The sequence below is a fragment of the Oryzias melastigma genome, linkage group LG22, assembly GCF_002922805.2.
Source record: "Oryzias melastigma strain HK-1 linkage group LG22, ASM292280v2, whole genome shotgun sequence".
Lineage (NCBI taxonomy): Eukaryota > Metazoa > Chordata > Actinopteri > Beloniformes > Adrianichthyidae > Oryzias > Oryzias melastigma.
Genome location: NC_050533.1, coordinates 26,822,935 through 26,847,852, shown reverse-complemented (window position 1 = coordinate 26,847,852; position 24,918 = coordinate 26,822,935). Strand labels below are relative to the sequence as shown.

At 39.3% G+C, this 24,918-nt stretch overlaps 2 protein-coding genes across 3 annotated transcripts in view; one reads left to right on the top strand and one right to left on the bottom strand.

Annotated features, from left to right (window-relative positions):
• Nucleotides 1-14,368, bottom strand: part of eipr1 (EARP complex and GARP complex interacting protein 1) — a 73,877-nt gene extending 59,509 nt beyond the window's left edge. Inside the window, exons 1-4 of the mRNA XM_024278775.2 lie at nt 14,085-14,368; nt 13,922-14,005; nt 4,674-4,806; nt 1,037-1,193 (exon numbers count right to left, since the gene is read on the bottom strand). Coding sequence (XP_024134543.1) covers nt 1,037-1,193; nt 4,674-4,806; nt 13,922-14,005; nt 14,085-14,126 — 416 coding nt within the window. The 5' untranslated portion in view covers nt 14,127-14,368. The remainder of the gene's footprint in view (nt 1-1,036; nt 1,194-4,673; nt 4,807-13,921; nt 14,006-14,084) is intronic.
• Nucleotides 14,369-14,391: 23 nt separating this feature from the next.
• trappc12 (trafficking protein particle complex 12) overlaps nt 14,392-24,918 on the top strand; it is a 47,381-nt gene continuing 36,854 nt past the window's right edge. The window contains exons 1-3 of one of the 2 annotated variants that reach the window (XM_024278764.2): nt 14,392-14,445; nt 14,871-16,191; nt 17,795-17,911. In XM_024278764.2, coding sequence (XP_024134532.1) covers nt 14,881-16,191; nt 17,795-17,911 — 1,428 coding nt within the window. In that variant the 5' untranslated portion in view covers nt 14,392-14,445; nt 14,871-14,880. The other variant, XM_024278754.2, reaches the window with a different exon arrangement.

Below are 24,918 nucleotides of genomic sequence, written 5' to 3'. Positions count from 1 at the left end.
AGGTCAGTCATGTATTTTGGTGCTAAACCATTCAAAGCTTTATAAACCAGTAACAGAACTTTAAAGTCTATCCTCTGACAGACAGGTAACCAGTGTAAAGACCTCAGAACTGGACTGATGTGGTCTACTTTCTTGGTCCCTGTGAGAACCCGAGCAGCAGAGTTCTGAATAAGCTGCAGTTTCCTGATGGATTTTTTTGGTAGTCCTGTAAAAACACTGTTACAGTAATCAAGTCGACTAAAGATGAAAGCATGCACTAGTTTCTCCAGGTCCTGCTTAGACATCAGATCTTTAATCCTTGAGATATTTTTGAGATGATAATAGGCTGATTTAGTGACTGCCTTAATGTGTTTATTAATTGAAGTAAGTTGTGACACATCCAGTCATTAATGTCCTCAATGCATTTACCAAGAGCCTGTACAGGGCCTCGGTCTCCTGGTGTCAGTCTAATATATATCTGTGTGTCATCTGCATAGCTATGGTAACTAATGTTGTTGTTCTTTATAACCTGGGCCAGTGGGAGCATGTAGATGTTAAATAGAAGTGGTCCCAGGATGGAGCCTTGGGGCACTCCACATGTATTTCTATTGGCTCAGAGGTGAAGTTACCAATTGCCACAAAATATTTCCTGTTTTCTAAGTACGTTTTGAACCAGTTTAGTACTGGCCCAGTGAGACCCACCCAGGTTGGTTTACATGAGTTTGCTGTGAAGAAGCAGCATTGCTTGTGAAGCTGCTTTTGCACTGTGACATAAAATATAAAAAAATAGACATAAACATTAGAATCTAGATTTAGCTGTATGTGAGAGACTGGTCTTTATAGTTCAGGTTTGGAAGTTTAGTCAACAGTGTGTAACATATTTCCACCATTTCTGCTCAAAGTTTTTTCAGAACTTTTTTTTATTAGACATAAACAATTTTGAATAATTTACAAAGTGTTAAGTACAGTGTTTTGTACTTCCCAAATGTATTAGTGAACACTTAAAATATTTAAAAGAAACAACTACAACTGTAGTTTTTTTCTTAAAAACACGTACCAGGCAGAGTTCTGATGAGTCCCACTGTCAAGGTGAAAGAGCAGCTCCAAGGTTTGGGGATTGTGGGAAGAGTCATCAGCTGACTCATGGCTTCCTGTCTCCCAACCAGAGGGCATCTGCCATACTGCTGCACATGACATCACTCTGCTGTCATTGGCTGAAAGGGGATAGGTAACATTAAATATATATTCAACATAATAGAAATTAACCAATATTTAACTACAGACAGACAGACAGACAGACATCAGCATTTATAAGAGAGGATTTGAAGTAGAAGGCATTCATTTGGTCACCTGGAGCCACTTACTAAAATCAAAATCAATAGATATAACTTTGTCAATTGCCAAATGGGCTGAAGGTAGGGGGTAAATGCAAATGCAAGGAAGACCTGTTTGAACTATTATGGTCTGGTGGCACACCCCATGCAGGGGTTTGGCCTATCTCTCTGATCTCTGACTTGCAGAATAGCATCCTCTGCTTTCCATTGCCTAAGGTATTCCCAGAGCATACTGTCAATAGGTACAACAAGCTTGACCTTTTCATGGATCTTGCATGTTTCAGTCTGGATAGTGGCTCCACACTCAGTAGTCCTCTGCCTCCTTCCCTGTGGCTAGCGTACAGTCTCAGGGAACTGAATTTGGGATGGTGAGGAGCTTTCATGTCTTAACATCCGTGGTCTGCATCTCTTCCTTTATCTGATAACTGGCAGTGTGTAACTGTTTACTGCCCGGGTCTTGTTCCTGCCATTGAGCTGGCTTCTCAGGACTTGTATTTGGCTGTTGCAGCTTTCCATGTTTCCTGTCCCAGTTTGCCATTTGCCTGTTCTAAGGTACTTGTAACTGTCCTCAATGTCTGCTATTGTTCCTTCTGGGAGTGAGACCCCTTCTGTGTGGACTACCTTGCCTCTCTTTGTCACAATCCGACTGCATTTCTCAAGCTCAAATGACATCCCAATGTCAGTCCTGTAGATCCTGGTGGTGTGGATCAGGGAGTCAATGTCCTGCTCGCTCTTAGAGTATAGCTTGATGTCATCCGTGTAGAGAAGGGGACTAATGGTGGCCCCATTTCTGAGTTGGTATCCATAGAAAGTCTCATTGATTATTTGGTTGAGGGGGTTCAGACCTATGCAGAACAGCAGTGGGGACAGAGCATCACCGTGGTATATACCACATTTGATGGACACTTGTGCAAGTGGCTTGTCATTTGCTTTTGGGATGATTTCATTGAGCTTCCTATGAAGGCTCCTCTTATGAAGTCCTGTTGATGTTGTTTATCTCCAAGCATTCAGAGATCCATGCGTGTGGCATTGAGTCATAGGCTTTCTTGTAATCAATCCAGGCTGTGCACAGGTTGGTGTGTCATGACCTGCAGTCTTGAGCGACTGTTCTGTCAACCAGGAGTCCTCAAGGATCTCTACCAGTGCTCTTCTGTATTGCTACGGTAGCATGCTACAATGCCTTCTGACTTGTTTAATTTCTCAAAGGATGAAAAATTAAGGAAAAACTGTGAGTCCACTATAATCATCATCATCATCATCATCATCTTTATTTATAAAGCGCTTTAACACAATTTTAAAATTGAAACAAAGCGCTGAACATTAAAAACTAAAAAGCGTAATAAAACAAATGTAATAAAATAAGTGAATAAAGATAAAAACAACATAATAAAAGGTAAGAACATGATAAAAGAACACACAGAAGGTAAAAAACATACAATAAAATTTGAAAGTAAAAATCAGAGCAACATCTCATACGTGAATAAAAGCCTGGCTATAAAAATGAGTCTTCAGTCTAGTTTTAAAAATGGACAGGGAAGTGGCTTGTCTAATATTTAGTGGCAAAGCGTTCCAGAGCTTTGGAGCACAGACAGAAAAGGCTCGTTCCCCTCTGCATTTCCTTTTGGACCTCGGTACCTCCAGGAATATGTTCCAAGACTCAGATCTTCCAAGGAGGTAAAAGACCCTCTGTGGAGATTTTATCGAGACATTTGAGAATCTGGCTTCACTTTGGATGCTAAGAGGCCAAAATGTGACCTGAAGCCCAAAAGGTCTGCACCTCCCCTTTTCTTGATAAGGAAAACACTGGACAACTCCTATGAAGGATTTATGGAAACCCCTCCTTGACCTCGGGCAATTCATGCTTTGATTGAATCATCTTTATTTGACAATTAAGAAACATTAGAATTACATGTAGTTGATCTTTTTCTATGAGAAATCTCTTCATAGTTCATTGTTTATTCATTAAGAGTTTGAATGTTGATTTTTAAACTTTGTTTAAGCTAAACTCGTTCTTATTTAAACTTTATGCAAACTTTTTTATCACAAAGTATTTCATGATTGTTTTGTTTTTACATCACTTTACTTTCACCATGAAATACACTTTGATGATCCCACACATCTTTGAATGCTCAGAACATTTAAGAAAAATAACTTTTATTTTTCTTAAATGGTTTAAACAGTTTTGATGGAAACATGAAGCTGTTAGATCCACTGGAGACGTGTCCCTACAGCCACTGGCTGATAGCAAGGCCTCCTTTAGGTCAAAGTTCAGTTGGAGCTCAGTTGGGGTTCAGGTTGAGCAGAGAACAGCTCTAGGAAGAAGAAGGAAACTTCTTTTTGGTCCCAAGTTCTGAACGGACACTCTGGAACCACACTATGACCAGCACTTGCATAGTGAGCATGCCCACTTCCAGACAGCAACATGCGGTTACCGGGTTGTCCTGAAGCTACTCCAGCTAGGACACCAACAAACGCAGTTGGATAGTGAAGGAGTTGTGCGACTGTCTAGCAGAGCACCAGTTGACATCTCTGCAGGCCACACTTTAATCATTGAGGGGGACATTCACACCAACATCCAGCTACTCCACTAGCTGGGGGACTCTGTGACACAAAGCTTGAAGCATCACCGTCTCACGCCACACACTGCACAAAGTTGCAGTCTATGTTTAATTGTTTTACAGACCAGAAATGTATTTTTATTTTATTCTTTTTGCATAATTTCTTTTTTGCTTTAAGATGCACAACCAATTAACATTACAGTACTTCTCATATGAAATTAACAATAAAATATTTGAGGAATCTCAAAAATAAATATATATATATATATATATATACAGAACGCACTTGATGTGTCAAGTGTTTTAAGATTTTTGGTTTAATCAAAATTCTTCTAAGCCTTGTTTTTTTTTTTTTAAATCTTTGGTACACTAAATTCATAATAATTTGAATTCTGGTTAAAGACCAGGGTAGGGGGTTTATTTCAATAGCAGAAAAGCAAAATGAAAATGGATTTTGAAAACCTCACTGAAAAGAGCAGTTGATGTGCATGTGACCATCATTGCTTTTGTGTCACACATTGACTTTGCCTCAGCCATTATCCCTCTTGTTGGTCATTATGTTCACACATTAGTATTGATTGTATCAGGGTCTGAACATGACTTCTAACGCAGCTTCTTCCATTAAACCTGTAAGGACTGTCTGGCCATTACTGGCCAGCCATTAAGGATCACTGAATGGGGTCATTAGACTTAAGATAAGCAAAAGAAAATGGATCATTAGGTAAATGTAAAAAAGAAACAAAAAAGAAACATAAAGAAGCTATGAATACAGACAGAGACAGAATGATGTGGTGGGGCCTACTTTTGTTGTAGCACGTGCTAAGCACAGCCTTATTTGCTGGACTGGCACCAATGTGCCATATCTCCCCAGCTTGGTGCAGAAGGACATTCTTATTAATGATGTTATTCTCATCATCAAAGTCAATGATGTGGATCTGAAAGAAGAGCAAAGATAAAGAGAGGAGATGGTGAGAGGGTGCAACTGAAACTTTAAGTGCATCTTCCATCACTCAGCAACCAAAGCACAAAACCCAACTGAATCCTCAGGTCACATTAAAAAAACTTTTTCAACTGATGGTAATTTCAAGGTAGGATTTACTGTCCAACATTTGTTTAGATTTACAATTTAATGTTCAGTAGAACTCTTTACCATGACAAACTTGAACATATCGGTCTTAATTCTGTTAAAGTCCCCCTCTAATCATGTTTTTTGAGTTTTTAACATGTATGTGTGGCATTTTTCTTTTGAAAAATAAAAAATATAAAAAGAAATCATTTTGTCTCTGCATTTCCGAGCATTTCTCCTGTTAGATTGCTGTCACTCAAAGTGTCAGAGAAAAACTCTGTTTGAATTCATGAGACTTGCTTACATCACGATAGCTAGGTAACCCGGATGTAGTTGAAGAGGCCAAAGAAGATAAGATAAGAGAAGATAACGTCCCACTTCTGTGCTGTAAAGGATTGTAATTCAGTGAAAGACCAGACTGAAGTTAGATTTCATTATTTTGTCATTGAAATTCATGTCCGCTCCCCTTCATGCAGTGAAGCCGCGAGTTGTATTGTCGGCCTCACGTATTTAAAAAGAAACTGAAAGTAAAATCTCATCAACTGTCACAAATATGCTGTCCGCATTTGATCCAACCTACGGAGCAGCAACGGGCGGCCGGTGGCGACCGTGAGCAGCGGCGGGCCGCGACGAGCAGCTATAACGGAGTGGCGCTGCAACAGCAGCTCAGAAACCACCGGGTGGTTTAACCGGACACCGGAACCGTTCTCCTGAACGTAACCTTTGGTCTGCATCTAAAAACGTCACCACTGTCTGCACATATTTAGAAACTGACGCTTGATGAGACCCTTTCTGTATTCTGGCATTTCATTAGATTTCTTGTTCACGTGAATTAAACAATCAGCATGTGCTAGCATGAAATCAGTTATGAGCTCCAGCTAGTGCTGCTGCTGCTGCAATACAGCCTAAATGATCATGTTTTATTTTTATTTAGATTTTTTCATGGGCTTATCAAATTGTTTGTCTCACTTGCATGTCTGGGGGATAAGGGGCGGGGTTACACTGCTTTGGAAACAAAGGCTTCAGATCAACATGAAAAAATGCTTTTTTAGACATTTAGGATGTGGAATTTTTGTTAAAAATGTCACAGGCCGAATTAAAACCCCACTGGGAACATTTAAAGAAAATAAAAAAAATGTTGTAGGGAGACTATAAGGGTTTGGTACTCTTGTAAACAATTAGAACCAATTATGATAAAGATTAAGTTAAGTTGCACTTGCATGAAAACCGTATTACTTTATTTATTTATTTATTTTTAAAGTCATTAACATTTTGGTATAAAAAAGCAAAGTTTGACAACAAAATTCAATGTTGTTGCATGTTTGCGGGTTTTATTTCAGCTCCATCTTCCATTCCTTAACCTCAAAGTTGAGCCAGAAGTTTCAAAGTTGGCTGATATTTACATGCGACATTACAAAAAGTGAGGGAAATTCATGTTGCCCACACTTAATTCGTGAAGCCAACATGCACGTTGCTGCATTGACTGCATGTATTTTAGAACCTTTAGAACCTTTCCAAAATGATGCTACTACTACCTGGGCTCCATGGGAAGGGAAACAAGTTTTTCTGTTCTGCTTTTGTGTCTCCCCACCCGTATCATTAGTAGTTTAACCCACCCATTTAAGGCTACCATGTGGAGTGGTAATGGCAGGTCCGTTATTTGAGTTCTTTCCTAAAATACAAGTTATTTTGAGCTTGTTCAGTTGATCTCTTTTATGGGCCTTTTAAACCAGTGATGTTGACTTTGCTAACTTTATTTGACAGTAATAAGGGATTTTTTTTACGAAATACCAGAGCTCTTAGCCTTGATAGTCTGGTCTCACAGACAAACTAAACCTTCTTAAATTTTATAGTTGTATCTCAAAGTCTGACAATGCAGCCCATCTACCTTTTACCTGGCCAGTTTTTAACCTCAAACCCTGCAGTTTGTGCTAAATTCCAAAAGTTCCCAAAGTGATACCAAAGCTCAGGGTGCCAAAGGTATGGTCAAGATTGTTCATGATAATGCAAAATCCTAATCTTTAACCTCCAAGCTTATATCTTTGAAATGTCTTACAGAAACTTTTAAACGTTTTCTTTACTTTTGAAATACTAAAAATTATCATCTTGAGTTTATTTTCAGCTCAGCTTTTATCATATTTTGGTCTAACTCCTGATTGGAGGATGAAGTAGCTTCTACAGATCTTAAAACAATTTTTTCTCTAATTGGAGCACATTTTTTCAAACATAACTATGATTGCACAGATTGAAAACCAACACCTTCTACACATGTGCCACAGTGGGGCAAAAATACTCTTAGGTTCCTTGACCTTGTTTTTTTTTTCTTGCCCTAAGGCTTTGGTGGCACAACAGTGATGCTTTTGTAGTATATAATTATGACAAACTATCAAAACTTTTATTTACATGGAGTTATTAAGATAACCACTTTACTGAACTCCTTTCATGAGAAAAACCTATTATATATTCAGCAAGGGCCTTCAGTTGAATGCAGTTCAGGGCCCTTGATGCAGTAAAACAGTGTGGATCTCAAGGTTTGATCAGACAATTAATAGCAGTTTCTCCCATAAGAAAGACACTTACAGCACCTTGGAGAACCGTTAATAGGGCTGAACTGGACAATAACTCCTTCTAGACACTTCCACTCCCTTTGCATATAGCACTTTTACAAGCTGAAGAAGAGGACAGAGGAGGTGGGGTGGAGGAGGAGGAGAAGAGCACTGGAGCGGCAGCATCTTTCAGGTTCCTCAAAGTCAAATAGGCAGCTATTAACCTTGAGTTGGGTAAAAAATTATTACGCAAAGTTGTAATTTTATGGTTGTGGAGGTGCAGCACAAATAAATTTAGACTGACTGGATAGGGTAATTGGAGGGCCTGGTAATAGGGTCCCCCCAAATGAACCCAGGTGTAAGAGGACAGATTCTGAGCTCTCCTCCCCAAGGTGATTTATTCTTCATTCTTTCAGGCGTAAGGAGTGACTCATAGCCTTCAGCCACTTGGGTATGGTCCCAGCCTCTAATTATGAGCCAGTGGTGAGAATTTAAGGCAGGAAAGAGAAGAGGCAGGCCTGGTAAGTAGAGGTGGTGAGGTGGGGATAAAGCCAAGCTGGCTCACTGCCCCCACTTTGTGGGCTTCACCACTAAAGCTCTTTAGCTGCACAGATGACAGTAAGCAGAACAGAGGAGTAGTGAGCGGGTGAGAGGTGCCAAGCTTGGCCGTTTTATCTCGTTAGCAGCCTTAAATGCCATGCCAAAGAACCCTCCGATCTGTCATTTCGACTACTAGTCTCTGAAGGATTGGAGAGGTGCTCAGTGAGTTAAGAGAGACATTTTCACCCTGCATTATGCTTAATGGGAGGTGGAGAGGCCAGCAGGCTTATGGATACAGCTGAAGCTATCTGCGAGAAAATGCCAATCGAAAAAACATTTTTCATGAATTCAAACTCAGCTAAGAGAGCTCAACCACATTAGCCAGCATGGAAAGGCAATGTGCTACATGAATAAATCCAATCAAACAGATTTAGTCACAGTTTACATCGCAGAGCACAACCTTAAGGAGCGTTAGAAATCCCTGGAAGCACTGAAATTGACTTAAAACAAATATTAACTTATGTTCAGGTGCATTTTAATAGAAACTGAAAACATTGTTTTTTGGACTTTGACTGTTGTGTCTCATACACATTTAGGAATGTTCCTGTTCCTGTCATGTTAGAATAAAAAACATTTTTGGTCTCATTAGTTTCAAGTAGACCTAAGTCTTTTGTGCCATGTTCCAGAGCTCCCATTTTGCTGAATACAATAACAAATAGAAAAGAAGCATTACCTGTGATAATGTTAGTGTGAATTCTTTTTGCTGAAGTCACTGAAGATGCTGAAGATTTTTGCTGAAAATGCAAAGGCTATTTGCAAAATGTTTAATTTGCTAAAAGACTGGAAATTTTATTAAAGAACTATGAAAGAGTGCTGAAGTTGACCTACATTTCTGAAAAAAATTGTAAAACTGCTTAAAAATCCCTAATATATGCCAAATTTAAAAAATATTTAGGTTGTTGCTTAAATATGAGCTGAACTCCGAATTAGGCCAAAAAGCTTAGTAGATGCCAAATTAGCCAAAAAAGCTAGCTTGTTGCCTGAATACTAACTAAACTCCAAAATAGCCTAAAATTCCTCAGTAAACTAAATTAGCCAAAAACGTTAGCCTGTTGCTAAAATAGAAACTAAACTCTAAATTAGCCAAAAAAACCCCAGAAGATAACAAATTAGCCAAAAATGTTAGCATGTTGCTAAAAAATTAGCTAAACTGAATTTTTTAAAACTATTATTAAAGATTAAAACATGGCCCATGAAAATATTCAAAGGCTTGTTGGTAATCTACTAATAATTTGAAGACTTTCTCGTATAGGGACTATTTTGTTCAAAAACTATGAAGATTATGAATTCCAAAAATACAAGCAGTAGTGTTCCGAACGAGCTCAACGTTTTGATACCAAGATTACTGAAATTGCTAAATATGTGATTGATACTCTCGGGGCGGACTTAAAGTTCCGACTCGGCTAAAGTTAGCGTTTCATTAGCATCTAGTTTGAAGTGAAAGGGGAATTTAACCACGAAGGCTAAGTTTAAACCTTTAGACTTGTTAAAATCATTGAACTAGCGCGCCCGACCGCACGTTTTTTTCTGTCTGTGACCCGGTACCAAGTGAGCCACGGACCGATACCGGTACCGGTCAGCGGCCCGAGGGTTGGGGACCGCTGTCTTAAAGTTCACAGCAGCCCTAAAGTTGTGCTCCAAAATCTCTTTGAGCTGTCACACAGCGGTTGTAGTGCAAGTCATCCAGATAGAAGCTAACTCTTTAGCAGATAGCATTCTCTTCTGTAACCTCCAACAACAAACAACTCTATTGCTTAGTTGAGTCTTTAATATGCTTTTATTGGTCGAAAGGGAGTGGAGGCGGGATTTAGCGTATTTAGGGGGGTGGAAAGCCCTGCCCTGATGAGCGTCTGACAGAATGCAAAGCAGTTTAAATATTGACCGAGTTGAAGCGCCTGTATAAAACTGAGAATGTATTACAGCAGGGGGCGCTGTTTTGCATGTTGAATTGAGTTTTGACACAAACAGAGCGTGAGATTTTACTATGCAATAGATTTAAAGTTACTTTAAAATTATTTTGAACCAAACCATGTATCGAAATGTCGTTTTTAAATATTGAATTGTAAATTACAAAATGCATTGTCATTCGAATTATGACATCAAAAATCCATGACAAGATACAATGCAACTGATTTTGTTTTTATTCAATATTTTATTTTAAAAATTAAAATCTAATATTGACTTGTAAATTTTGATATTGAATTGTACATGGCAAGATGAATTATCATATTAAAAGCCTAATTTTTAATATTGAACTGTCAATTAAAAAATGCATAATACTTTGAATTATGACCTAAAAAAAACTTCCATACACCTAACCCCAAATTACCTCTGGTGGAAGGTTGGCGCCAGTGTTCGGCAGCGGAGCCACCACCAGTGTGTGAATGTATGAATGGGTCTGTGACTGTGAAGCGCTTTGGGCCTTCGAAGGAAGGTAGAAAGCGCTATACAAGTATACGGCATTTACCATTTACAGTAGAATCATTAGTGTGAATGCTTACTAAGCAATCACACAATTACCAGTACACAAATCATCATTTGGGAAACTTGACAAAGGAAGTCTTTTTTAGTCCGTGCAAAGCATTATCTTCCAATCATACATTTCACAAACCATCAGTGGCAAAGACACAAAACCAATCAATCGATCAATCACTTTGTTTATATAGCTCCTTTCATCAACATGCTGTGGAACATTAAATCTTTGACAAGACGAATATAAAAATTGCTCAAAACAATACAAAGTCATAAGACACATTAGAATAAAAGCAACAACATTAAGAGAAAAACATAAAAATGAAGGAAACGCTGTGGATAAAAATTGATAGAAAGGGTAAATCTACGAATGATAAACCATTAAAGCCATAAAATACTTAAAAGCACCATAAATACCGTATTTTCCGGACTATAAGTCGCACCGGAGTATAAGTCGCAGTAGCCAAAAAATGCATAATGAAGAAGAAAAAAACATATATAAGTCGCTCCGGAGTATAAGTCGCACTTTTAAGAGAATAGTCCAACATTTATGAACAAATTCAACAAGCCCGACATAATGTTGCATTTGACATCAAATGCGATTCATGCGTCAAATTCGAGTCCGCTGAATCTTTTGATGTGTGTCTTATGCTCAATGCTTGTCCAAAAATGTGTTCATAAACTAGACACTCCCATTGGAGAAGCTGTCTGAAGTTTTTAGCCTCATCGCTAAATGATGGAGGCTTTGGCTGTTTATCTCGTTTAAAATACACAGAAGATACGGATGATGTTGAGAGGTTAACTTATTTATTTTAAAGAACTCCACCAAAGCATCTATAATCATCTCTCCATTCTGGGTTGAGGACAGCAGTTTTTTTTGTCTTTTCTTACGGCAATCATTACCTTCTAGCCTGCAGGAGCTGCATCTGAATGAGTTTTTAGCTGCTCTTCTTTTTGTTTATAACCCAGTTTGATGGCTTGTTGTCCCGCATTAGCCCAGGGAGAAAAAAATAAAAACAATAATAATAATGTCTTGATGCAAATGAGAAAAACATCATAACATCCATGAGGAGAATGATTAGATTATCAGGAACGCTTTTTTTGAACGTAACTTCTTCTTCTGCAGTTCTGTCAGCTGACACCAGTAGATACTGATACACAAACCTACAGTGCCCTCTAGTGGTTGTTATTGGGAAACAACCGCCAAAAGGAAACCGGTTTAAGTGGGGAAAATAACAAATATATGAGCCTATTTATGTCTAACAAAATCACATATAAGTCGCTCCTGAGTATAAGTCGCACCCTTGGAAAATCTATGAAAAAAGCGCGACTTATAGTCCGGAAAATACAGTAAGTGCATACGTTGATTACATGAGTCATTTAAAAGCTTAGTTAAAAAAAAAGATGTCTTTAATTTACATTTAATCTACATATACATTTAGTAATCTCCAGACTTTTGTGATGACTGTATATGCTACATATGAATTGTACAAATTCTAAATAATGACAATAAAGCACATTTTAGGAGTCCATTTGAGAGGCACCTGTAAAGTTTAATGAAAGTTTGTTTTGGTGTCATTAGCTCCACATAATGTGCTTTAATAAAGGACAAAGGGTTGTCTATTTTTTACTTTAAATAAAATTAACAACATTTCAAAGAACAGATTATTCTGTCAAGGTGGCAGCACCTTTAAAATAGCTGAACACAAGTAACACAAATATTTCCAGAAACCATAGAGGGATGAAACGTTTCTGAAAAAACAATTTTGGTTTTGGTCTGATCGTTATATTGTGTTTTGGGATTTTCCAAAAGAAAACAGGAACGATGAAAATTTTACTCGGCCATCACAGCTTTAATACATGTCACCACAGATTGTAGTTATGGGGACAAAGAGCGTGGCCTGCGACAGCCCCAGCCTTTACAGGTTCTTTTCAGAATAATCAATGACAGGGCCATCAACACTTGATTAACAGTGAATATGGCAGGGAAACTGTATTCAGTTCATGACTATTCATAATGGCTGTTTCTTAATACTGAAAGACCTACTTCAAAGAAAATTGTGTTGATTTTAACATTTTTTGTAGCGTGTTTCTCATTATGGGGGACATATACAGTATAAAGTAAATTAAGATTGAAACTGCAATTCTGAGTGTTTTTTTTATATAAACTGTTGTGAATTAGGAGGAGGCAAAAAATGCAGTTGTGAAAAGATTGAAGCAGTGATGTAGTCCTTCAATCAGCAGGCCACAAGCTCTCTGCTCTGCTCCACTCTGATGCACTTACAAATAGATCCATGTATGTCTTTGTTTTCCTCGTCTGAGCTTGAATCTGGATCGAAATGATATCGCTCACCATTTCTGTTGTAATGCTAATGTTAGCTTGGGCTTCCAAGTACAGGGTTGCGACAGGAAGGGCATCTGCCGTAAAAACTCTGCCAAATCACTGATGCGAAGCAGTGGAGGCTGTTTCACTGTGGCGACCCCGAATAGGGATAAGCCGAAAGGTGAACGAACTAATGTTAACTTGGGTTTGTGAGGCCAAAATAAGATTTTACATTTAAAAGGTGAAACTAATTTTAATTTGACAAAAAATATATACATTAAAATTGAGAACTAAGGGATGAAGCGCAATAATATTTATTTACTTTTATTTTTGTGGAAAAAAATGATGACCACCACATGTACATTTTCAGTAATATTCTGTACAAATAGAAAAATGAAGGTGTTGTTGTGAGAAGCAACCTTGAAATGTGTAGAATGACAGGATTGAGGAGTTCTCTAAGCACTGAAAACTATTACTATTACTATTCCAATTAATTAGTAAAAAATCTTACAACCAAACTCGAAGAATAAATGCTGTAAATTTAAAACAAAGGGCAGCAAGCTTAAATAAAACAGTGCAGTTAGCATGAAACACTCCCAAGTGCACACGGTAGACTTCCTCTGGACTGGATTTATAAAATACATTGCATCGATGTAATTCATCTGTGCAAGACTGAAAATATAACTTCTTAAATATTAAAAGAGAAGTTGCCAGCACATTTAAGCATAGCTAGTAAGGAATTAGTTTTTTTGGTATAATATTCCTGTCTTGTACTAATTCTTCATGGTCAAACAAATATCATCACACCAAAGAAAGGTGACTGATCACTGCAGAGCCCACAGCTGTCCCAGGAGCTCTCAACAAGTGTGAGTCTAGAGCATATTTCACATTGTCAGACAGGATTTGGAAAAGGTTTTATGGGTAAAACCTTCAGGACTTAGCTCTGCTGCTCATCACAATAATGCACGAAGAGACTAAAAAAAAAGAAAACTGACAGAGAGCAACATGACGATCGAGAGAAGACCACCCTGTCGACCACTTACCTGATTATCAAATTTCAGTGACTGTGTTCCAACCAGAAAACGTATAGCATCAGTCTCAGCTGTTTGGGCTGACAGTGCACGTGCCTGTAGAGTATGAAAACTCACATTAGAATAGAATAGAATAGAATAGAATAGAATAGTGTGCTCTAGTAAGTAAGCTTACCTGAAATTCAAGCCCGTAGATGACAGGGGCGTCGTCTTCCATTCTTCAGTTTGTTACTCCCACAAAAACACTTTGTCACACACAAAAACGCCGCCGAAAGGCTTTTTTCACCCCGAGTCACTCTTTAAAAACACACAAGCAGCACTTCCGCGAAGTTCTGCGTAATACACGATTCAAACGCAAAGTGAAAATACGTTACCGCTGCTTGGAAACCTCCAGCTCCCCGCTCCTTTTACGTATAGTGGTGTCGGGAATGTCAAAGCAGTCCGGCTTATTAAGTTTGTCCTTTCCGGAGAACCGTACTAAGGAGATCTTTAGTTACGCATGCGCACTGTAAGCCTATCTGTCAGTCAGCAATAAGGTAGGAAACATGGTCGTAATATTTAGTTTTCCTGCATTTCTCAACATTGTCTCGGTACGCGTGTGCTTCTCTGTTTTCTGGAAACATCTGAACATATTCTGCTGTCCGTGTTACTTCCTGGACCGCTTGTAACAGACCGCGAGAGCTGAAGCTTAGCAAGTTGGTTAGCTTCCTGTAGCCAAATCGCTATGTTATGTAGCATCATGAACACGGCACCAAATCAATCTGTCTGCCTTAAGTAGCGACTTATCCAAATACTTTAGGCGCAAATGAAATACTTACAAAAATAATTTGCCTATAATCGGCCTTTTTTCCCTAATATTTCCAAACCAGTGGTGTTGGATAGAGCAGACAGGAAGTGGTCACTTCTACACTGATATAAATGGTTGGTCTCATGGTGATTTCTGATGCGTTTAAATGAACAGGAACAAGGAGATGGATGCGAGGGAAGCTCCTTCCCAGAGGCCCGACACACTGGACATCACGATGGAAGATGGCAGCAATGCAGCCTCAGCTGGAGACTCTCTTGAAGCTCCCAGCAACCTGGTTCCATTCAAGGACAACATTCTGCCCCAAGAGGAAAGCATTGATCTGGGAGGAGCAGAGTTTGCAACACCCCATGAGGACAGCAGCGCCACACCCTCAGAGAGCCTGATGGACAGACTAAATGACCAAATGATGGAAAGCGTCATGATTTCTGATTCACCCAATAACAGTGAGGAAGAGGATGTGGCTCCTATGGACTCATTTCTTGATGGAGGAGAAGATTTGAAACCAGCCAGAGAAGATGAGGGGAAAGAAGGTAAATTAGTACAGAGTACAACTGATATTAAAATTTTAGTGGACCAGCAAAATAACACATGTTCAGACGAGGACACAGCTGAGCAGATCAACACACAAGAGGAATCCAAAACCAGTCTTTCACCTCAAAGTGACCATGAGAGTTTGTATGTTAGTGGACGTGAGGAGCCACAATCTAAGTTACCCCAAGAGACACTATCAAAGGATGAGCCTGTGCCGGTGTGTACAATATTCAGCCAAAGTACCCAGCCAAAGTCGCTGGTGCCTGATGGCTTTCAACCCACCCTGATCAAATCCCCTAGTTTTAGCATGGGGAGTGATGGAGCAAATGATGACACTGTGACCCCTCGTAAGCAGAACATTCCACTAATGTGTCAGCCAAGCCCTAGTCTCAGTAAATTCTTTACTGACAACGGACAGGCCAATCCAGCCTCTGATTTTTTTGATTCTTTTACCACCCCTTCCTCCTTCATCTCAATTTCCAACCCAAATGCAGAGGTACCTCCCGGGACTAGAATGGCAACTATAGCTCCTACACCAGAGCACCAGCTGTCCTCCACATCCTCCTCCATCTCCTCCCCGGGTGGGAGTTTGAATTCAGGTCCTGTTATTCCCAGCCCAGTCTTTTTTCTTGAACCTAATGATCAAAGCACCAAGCCCAATGCCCCCCCAACCCAGACAGCCCCACCTCCAACTCAGTCTCCTGTCTCAACTTCAGGATCACAAGAGCAGCCCTTTAACCAGCTCCAGGCTGTGTTTTCAGGCACAGACGACCCATTTGCAACTGCACTTAGCTTGAGCGAGGTGGATAGGCGCCATGATGCTTGGCTGCCAAGTGAAGAAACAAGGAAGGTGTTGATTTCAGTGGCTACCCAGCAGTATAGCCCTGCCTACGTGGAGAGCAGCAGACTTACCATGCCAGGACTTAAGTTTGACAACCTGCAGGTAGGAAACTCATTTGTCAACAGTCTTTATTTTTCTCCTACATGCTCTTAGTTGTTTTTGTTTTGCTAGAATGGCTTTTTTTATTTACAAATCAACTCGGTGAATTATACAAATCAAATAAGTTTTAAATACCTGTTGTAAATTTTTAAAACCATTTCATGTTAATGGCTGAGTCTCATTAAGACTTTTCAGTCAAAACACAACAAATAATCACAATTATTGAGATGTGTTGCTTTTTGAAAAAAAAAATATTTTTATGGAATTTTTCCAAACTAAACTTGTATTGTTTACAAAGAAACCACATGTATCAGAAAACACAAGCTGCATGATCGATTAGTATGGAGTCTCATTTTTGTTAAACTTTTGAATCATGAAGCAACTTTAAACCTATTTTTTTGAAGTATGTGTTTTGTATGTGCTGGAAGGAATAGTTTCATCTGCACCTTGAGAGGACAACGTCCATCTGATCACATGCTGAGATGCTGCTGAAAGAGTTTTGTGATTATAAAATGTTCACTTATCTATGTAGTTGAATGTCACATTTTTTCAGAGCCTCGTCTTCAGTCTTTGGTTTGATTTACTCTGGAATCGAACCTATTATCAGCTGATTCCTTGTTGGTCACTCTACCATGTGGCCACAGATCTTTGTCAAAATGCCTGTTCATGTGCAAACTGTGCAGTCAAACTATGGCTTAAAAATATTCCATCTATCTTCCAAAACTCCTAAATCCCTTTCTGAGTCAGAGGACTGCTGGAGCCTATCCCAGTTACTGTGGGGTGAAAACAGAGTACACTGGAGTGGTGGGTTTTCAGTCCATTGCAGGACAACGCAGCCACAGACACATACACACCCAACTCCCACCATGGAGACAATTCAGAACCATCAATTAAACAAATCTGTTTTTGGACTGTGGGAGGAAGCGGGACTGCCTCAAAAAAAATGCACACATGCACGCGGAGAAGATGCAAACTCCACACAGAAAGGTCCCTTCTGGGGTTTGAATCAGGAACTTCTCGCTGAGAGACGCGAGTGCTTACCGCTACCACACCCTGCAGCCTGTGACTTCATTTTAGTTTTTAAATATTTTTCAAGTTCCTTCTGGTTTGCATATGTTGATTGTTATAGGAGACAAACTAAGCAACATAATATTTTTCATGAGACTAAATGAACATCCTCCCAAGTTTTTCAATTTTCGGTTTAATCCACAGTAACAACAACCCTGTTGACATGCTCTCTTTCTTTTGCAGTCTTTAAATGCTCCACTTTAGAGATCCTGACTCAGAAAGTTTTAATTATAAAACGAGGATGCGTTGAACAGCAATAATACTAACTCAAATCAAGCCTTCTTATGTTCTCCTCCTCTAAAAAATGGCATTCTGGAAAAGAGACAAATTCTACGTTTATTTATTACATGATTTACTCACTGGGCATTTTTGTTTTCTGTGGATGTTTTGTCTACTGTGGACTTTAGTTGTTGTTATTTCATTTCAGCTTATAAATATTTGTCCCTTTAGTTATCAGCAGTTGCTGGTTTTAAAAGATTGATGAAGAATGAATTTGTGTTTCATTAAAATGATTTTGAATCAAAGTGTTTTGTTTCAGGTGGATGCTGTGAAGGACTTAATGCTTCGTTTTCTGGGAGAGCAAGCAGCAATGAAGCGTCAGGTTCTCACCGCCAACTCTGTAGAGCAGTCCGTCATCGGCCTCAAACAACTCGTTGTAAGGCTCCCCGCACGTTAGCCTTTACAGGATCTTTCAACATTCACTCTTCAAAGTCAAACATCTGTAGCTGAGAAAAAAGAGGCACAGTAACACTATAATTAGTTTGCAATAAAACATGTTTGCTCTTTACAATTATTTGACATCTTTAATAAGCTTGCAGTATAAAAAGAACTGTTCCAACATTTAAGGAGTTAAATTAGTCAAAACAAAGCTTTGACTTAGATGCATCTTTGTAAAGCTTGAGTTTAGGCTCTTGGAGCGCCTAGATCTGTGGTTTCAATGTAATTTTAATTTCTGGGAAAGATCAACTGTATATTTCGAACAATTATATAACTGCAGCATGCTTGATACATTTTACACAGAAAGGATCAACATCATATTTGTCTTTATAAGTTGAGTTGTAACTAGAGAATGAAAGTCAACATGCTGAGGTTTAGCATGTTTTTTTTTTGTTTTTGTTTTTTTTGTCTAAATCAAAAATGTAATTTAGCCAAAAAATTTTTATTTATTTTTGGAAAAAGCAATTACTGTGGCCCAAGCAAACTTAAAGTGTGCAAATGACTATATTATAATCACATCGAAGGAAAAATGACTCATAAAGGTACAACAAGCCCTGAAAGCAAGAGAAAAAGACCTGATAAACACAAACTGAGTGCAGGGAGGAGGCCAGATATAAAACGTGTGAGGGCCAACCATTCAAATGGAAGCGTTTGTGACTCGTAATCCAAAATAAAAGTCAATACTGGAATGTTTTTTTTTTTTTCATTTTCACAATGTAACTGCATTACTTGTCTCTTAAATGAAATAAAAAATAAATTCTCCGAACGGGTTTTTCTACAACGCTTATTCAGTATTTAATTAAAATTATTTAAAAAATGGCATTTGACATTTCATTTTTAAAAACTTATTTGGTTAACTTGTACAAAAACTCTATTAGAAATATCAAATTTAAAGATTAAAATGAATAAACAGAAATGCTTTTTCATTTTCACAATGTAACTGCATTACTTGTCTTTTTTAAATAAAATGAAGAGCTTTTTCATTTTCTTCATCATTGCCGCTCATTCTGTGACAGAATTAAAGTGACAAAGCCAGCGAAGATTGCTTTTTTGTTTTCACATCTCGCTGCACAACAAGTGTCTCATAAATCAGTTTGAGTTAGCATTTCCAAGGGGTGCACCACGATGACGTCAGTGCTTGCTCCTGCTCTGCTCTGATTTGTGCTATCGGCAAACGACATGCCGCCATTTATTTTGAATTCTGAGTCCCAAACGCTTCCAAACATTCAGTCTTTTTTTAACTCTTATAATATTAAATGCAAATAGACTATTTAATTACATTTTTTTTCTTTAGAGTAGAATAATTTTCATTTTTATCCAAAGATATACATAAATAAATGTGAATACATGTTTGCCAAAATTACTATAAATTTCTGATTTGAAGATCGGGTAGTTGTTGCCACAGGTGTACAAGAGTTTATAATGTAATTTAGCCAATCACAGTCAAGAAATCACACACACAGTTCTTAAAAAGTGCTCAGGGCAGCATATTATTGAAGACAAAAGTATACGTGCCACTAGAAATTTGAATACGGACCACATTTTGCCCACGGGCCTGGACTTTGGACATACCTGATCCAAAGGTTCATCGAGAGACACCAAAATGTATACACGGACTGTGTCCGAATTCCCACCCTAGTCTCCAACTACTAAAAAACTGTACTATCCAGTGCGCTGGAGAAGGCGCTGCGGGTGGTGGTGAATGGCGAGAGCCAGCTGAGCTGACTTTATGAGCAAAGTCAGCTCAAAAAAGTGAGGACATTAACCATGTCTGCTTGGTAGATTGATGATGTATGTAAATAAACCTCTAAGAATGACTGAAGACAGTCTAAGGCACATGTGTCAAAGTCTAGGCCCGGGGGCCGGATCCGGCCCTCATATCCGGCCCTCCAGATCATTTTATTTTATTTTTATTAATGGCCCAATGTTATCTTGCGCTCATTTCTAACTTATATAATTTTAACAAATTATATTTTTACAGAAAGTAAAATATTGAAAGTTGTTTAAGTTTTAAATTGATTTATTCTTGAATAATATTCTTGCCTGTTTTTATTCATAGGAAAGTAAAAAGTTAACGTTTTTAAAAATCCTAAAATATAGTTTTAGAGTGTTCAATAAATGTGTATCTTGTTCAGCCTGCAACCAAAATTGTGTTTTGGATTTTGGCCCCCTGTGCCATTGAGTTTGACACCCCTGGTTTAAGGGATCAAACTTCTAAAATGAGAGCAACTGATCAAAATTATGGCAACCTCGAGGGACAGTCATTCGTATCAAAGTATCCTAAATAGCAATCAAAAAAAACAACTACTCTTAACTGCTCGGTGTGAAACCTTGGCCTGTTTGGATGGACACAGGGCTGATATCCTGGCAATAGGAATGTGTTAGACCAATTAGATCAAACTGAATAATTTCCCATGACACACCTGGCCATCTCTCACGATACACCACTATACTGAAGGACACTTGCTGGAAAACATTGGTTTAGACTTGTGCATTTCTTAGGTTTTGTTTGTGGATACTCCAAATATAAGCAAGCTTCACCTTAGTTCAGTAGGTGTTTAAAACCACTCAGCTAGGCTAACGCAGCCTTGCATTTTGTGTTGGTGGATGATCTGACCTTTAATCTGTTTGCCTGTTATGACAGGAAACCTGCAAGCGGCTCTGGGTTTAATAAACGGAGAAAATGATAACCTCTGGTCATGCAACACTTGTTTTAATTAAGCAAAAAGAAAGTTTACATTTATGACCATGCAGATGTGTTGCACTGCGTGAGGCAAGTGGTGGTCAGACCAGCTACTGACCAGTTTTCTGAGATACCCCCAATAAAAGAAAACGGCACATTTCAGAGTGGTCTTTTATTGCAGCCAGGCTGAGGCACACCTGTGCAATAATCAGACTGTCTGATCAGTATCCTGATATGGCACTCCTGTCAGGTGGGATGCATTATCTGAGCAAAGGTGAAGTGCTCACTGTCATAGATGCCTAGACCGATTTGTAAACAATATTTAAGAACATTTAAGAATAATTGTTATGGGAGATAAAACAAAAGTGTTGCAATTTTAGTTTTTTTCCGTGTATCTTTGTATCTGGCTTTCAAGTAGTACCTGTCAGATCGTGTGACCCACAAATGACCCTGAGAGACACCAAAGAAACATGTATAGCCAATGAGAAGAAGGCAAGGCCGAGGACAGACTGGGTGTTGTGAGAAGAGGGAGAGGCGGAGAGCCACTTGCCTTCCAAGATGTCTTCTCCTGCTGTGCCCATGTATTATGCATGCGACCGCTGTGCATATTTCAAAGGCCCTCTGGATTTAGTACATATATAGATATATACATACACACCCAAGCTGTTCCTTTCAGCTTTTAGTCAACTCCTCTAAAGTACTGGGGGAAAAAAGAATGGAAGGGCGCCTGCTAAAGGTGTGGATGGTTCTCCAGAGCACAAACCAAAACCCAGCTGTCGTTGTGTGCATGGGTGTGAGCATTTCTGCATGCTTACATTGGTCTTTGCATTATGCACTCGATGACGTGTCATTCGACTTGAAGCAAATATGTACATAATTTAAAAACAATTATTTAAAAAGACAGTGTGTTGAATTCTCTCATAGTTTGCAAATGATTCGTTACTAAAAAACACATTTATGTAAACAGTGACATGCTGTGTGTACGTGCATTGTTGCATGTAACTTCTTTTCCTTTCCTTTCACCACATCGAATCAGCTTTCTCTGTCTTCTTCATCCTCCACTCTAACACCAGCCACCTTCATGTCTTCATTCACTGCATCCATAAACCTCCTCTTTGGTCTTCCTCTAGACCTCTTTCCTGCAGCTCTAGACTCAGCATCCTTCTACCAATATATTCACTGTCTCTCCTCTGAACATGTCCAAACCATCTCAGTCTGGCCTCTGACTTTATCTCCAGAACCTCTAACAGCTGTCGACGACCCCACTCCCAATGTTAATGTGCCTTGGAAAGTACCAGGATTATAGGAACTTCTGACCCTTTTTCCAAAAGCGCCATGGTCAGGTCACACCTTTTCTTTCCATTGATTTTTTTTTCCATCAAATTTCTGGGCGATCGAAATGTTGAGTCTCAAAATTGAAAACACTAAAATATCTTAGATAGAAAATAACATTTTGGATAATTAAATTTAGCTGTTTTAAAATCAAGGCTTAAAAAAAAAAACAGAAAGAAAATGTAAAAAAATGAATGATCAATGGACTGGAAAAACTTCTGGAGACTGATATCGGGTTCAGATCAGGACTCTGTGCAGGCCAGTCAAGTTCACCCACACCAGACTGTCATTACTTTATGATAAAAACACCTTGTCAGACTTTATCCCTTAACTAAATAGATAATACCTGTTACGTTGTCGGGTTGTTTGTGTTAGTTCTGTGAAGAACTATAAAGTTGTACATTGACAACGTCACAGCCGCAACGCGGGCATGTATTGACTGCATATAATATGTCTATAAGCGCATGCAGCGCACACGGACAATTGACGATGTCATAGCAGTAACGCAACCCTTTCCACATTCCCAGCTGTACACAGAGACACGCACTGGGAGCAATGCAAGAGGTGTTCAATTAAGTTGATGAAACGTTGATGCAAGTAAACAGTTGAACCATTGCTTTTTATATTTGAGAACATGACAATAGTTATAGATTAAACATTAGATTAATGCGATTAGAAGAAAAGTTACCCGCTAATCTCTCTGTAACTAATGCAATAATTTGACACCCCTAATATACATGTACAAATATGTTATTTTGCTGTCCTTTTTATCATATTTATTGTGTCTGTATTACTCTGGGTATACAAAGACCATGATGTATATTTAGTTTGAGCTTCATAAGAAAGGGGGTGCTTAGATTTGATATGCTTCTAGCTTCATCTAAAGCCCTTTTTTGAACTTTGAACCTTCTTATTATTTTTGCGATGTGATTGTTTGTGGGATAACTTGTGTTTTTTGTGGTTATTATTTTCAAAAACATTTTTCTTAAAAGTGATCCATGTATTAAATTAAACGCCTCTATCTCAACACACGTCAAATTTGCTGCTCGATGCTCGTCAAAATAAATGTGTTGATAAACTTGATTCTTAGATTTTTGTGGGAGAAGCTACTGGCAAAACCAGCTCAGTGTCTGCCATGAGACTGGAAGGTTGTGACTTCAAATCCATGGCCAAGAATCTAAAAATGAGACCCAGTGTCTCCCATTGTTTAATGCTGACATTAAAGGGTTAGGTTGGGGGTTAAACCTCCAAATGGTTGCCAAGCATGACTGTCTGCACCTCACCGCTCCCCCAGGGGTGGGGTCAAATGCGGAGAACAAATTTCACTCACATTCATGACAGCTAATGGGACTTTGATTTTAACTTTGAAAGTTTTTGGCTTCATTGCTGCATGTAAATATTGACTGTACACTCACCAGCCTCTTTTTTTTTAGTACACCTTGCTGGCACCAGGTATTATACCACCTTGCCAGTATCAGATTCTCCACTTTGTTGGTTTTGCTCATCACCTGCTGATGACCTCATCAACATGTCGCATGTCCCTGATTGCTTGACGCAATGCATTTTCTTATGAAAGTTCAGATTATTTTACTCTCGACGTGCCGCAACACCCTGAACACCTGGTTGCCAGACCATCGTGCCGAGCTCGATGCTCAAAATGCGCTACAGGACCTCCGATCGCATCTGTACGTTGACCCAATACTGAAATGGGACGTTCCTCATGCGTCAATTGCTGTCAGTGTGAATGCAGTTTTAGACTGCAGCCTCCACGACCCAGACCCAGAAGGGCGGAAGAGGATGGATGGATGATAAATGGTGGATGTATGGATGGATGGATGGATAATGGATGATGAATGGATTTTAAGCCTGCCATTTGAAGAAAGTTTACTTTTGCGGTTGTGTTGTTCATGACCTCTTATAGTAAAAAAATCTATGCATTCGGGTTGGCCAGTCATTTTGGTCTGCCATCAACTCCTTATTCGGCTCTGACCTCTGAATCTTTCTTTTCTTGGTGTTTTATAGTCAGCACTGAGCTAGTTTATTTTAGCTCAACACATGTCTAGGCCAGCCTCCCTCTTCTCTCCTCTTCCCTCTCCCTCTCTCCCTTCAGCTCTGCTGTAGTTTTTTCCTGTGTACTGTTTGACCTGAGCCCCTCTGTCGCCTCACAGTGTCCTGCTGCTGAGGCTGGAGGCCAGAGTGAATGTATATGCCACTGTGTCTGAGAGAAAGAGAGGCTCCTTGGTTGGGTCAGACAGACACACTCTCATAATCACACCAACTGGCAGCTGCGTCTACACACCTTGATTTGATAGCTGCAACCTTAACTTGTCATTATCATAACCTCTCTATATGGCTGTCATTTCCATGGCCAGTTACACTGACCGGCCGAGCTCTGAGAAGTGCAGCATCAGCTTTTGTTGCTGAAGGGCATGTTTAAACCTTAGTGCTGGTTGTTTCCAACGTAGCTCTTTATACTGGCAGCAACCTTATGCTGGCTGTTTGACCAGGTGCAGAAGAATCTGGCCTGCTGGCCCTCCAAAGTAAAGGAAATGTTCTACTTTATTACACACTGTACACAAAAAGAAAGAACTTTGTTTTTTAACAGCACATGATGTTGTATGGAACTACTAAGCCTGATTTATAACACCAAGAGCTTCTCATTATTACTCAGACTTTTAAACTACTTAAGTGATGCAGATTCAGGCTTGGCAGTTCACTTGCAATGTTATAAGTCAGAAGTTGAAAAATAAGTGGGTGTGCCTGGTCGGGCCTTGTTTACATCACTCTTTGGGGCCTCTGTTTCTCTTGGGTTCCCCTCTGCTCGGCGGGGGTTGGCGGCCCCTGCCCTGCTCCCCCCTGGACCTTTCGCGGTGGGGGCGGGCGGTTGGCCGGTAGTGTGGGGTGGGTTGCCCTAGGGGGGCTATGGCTCG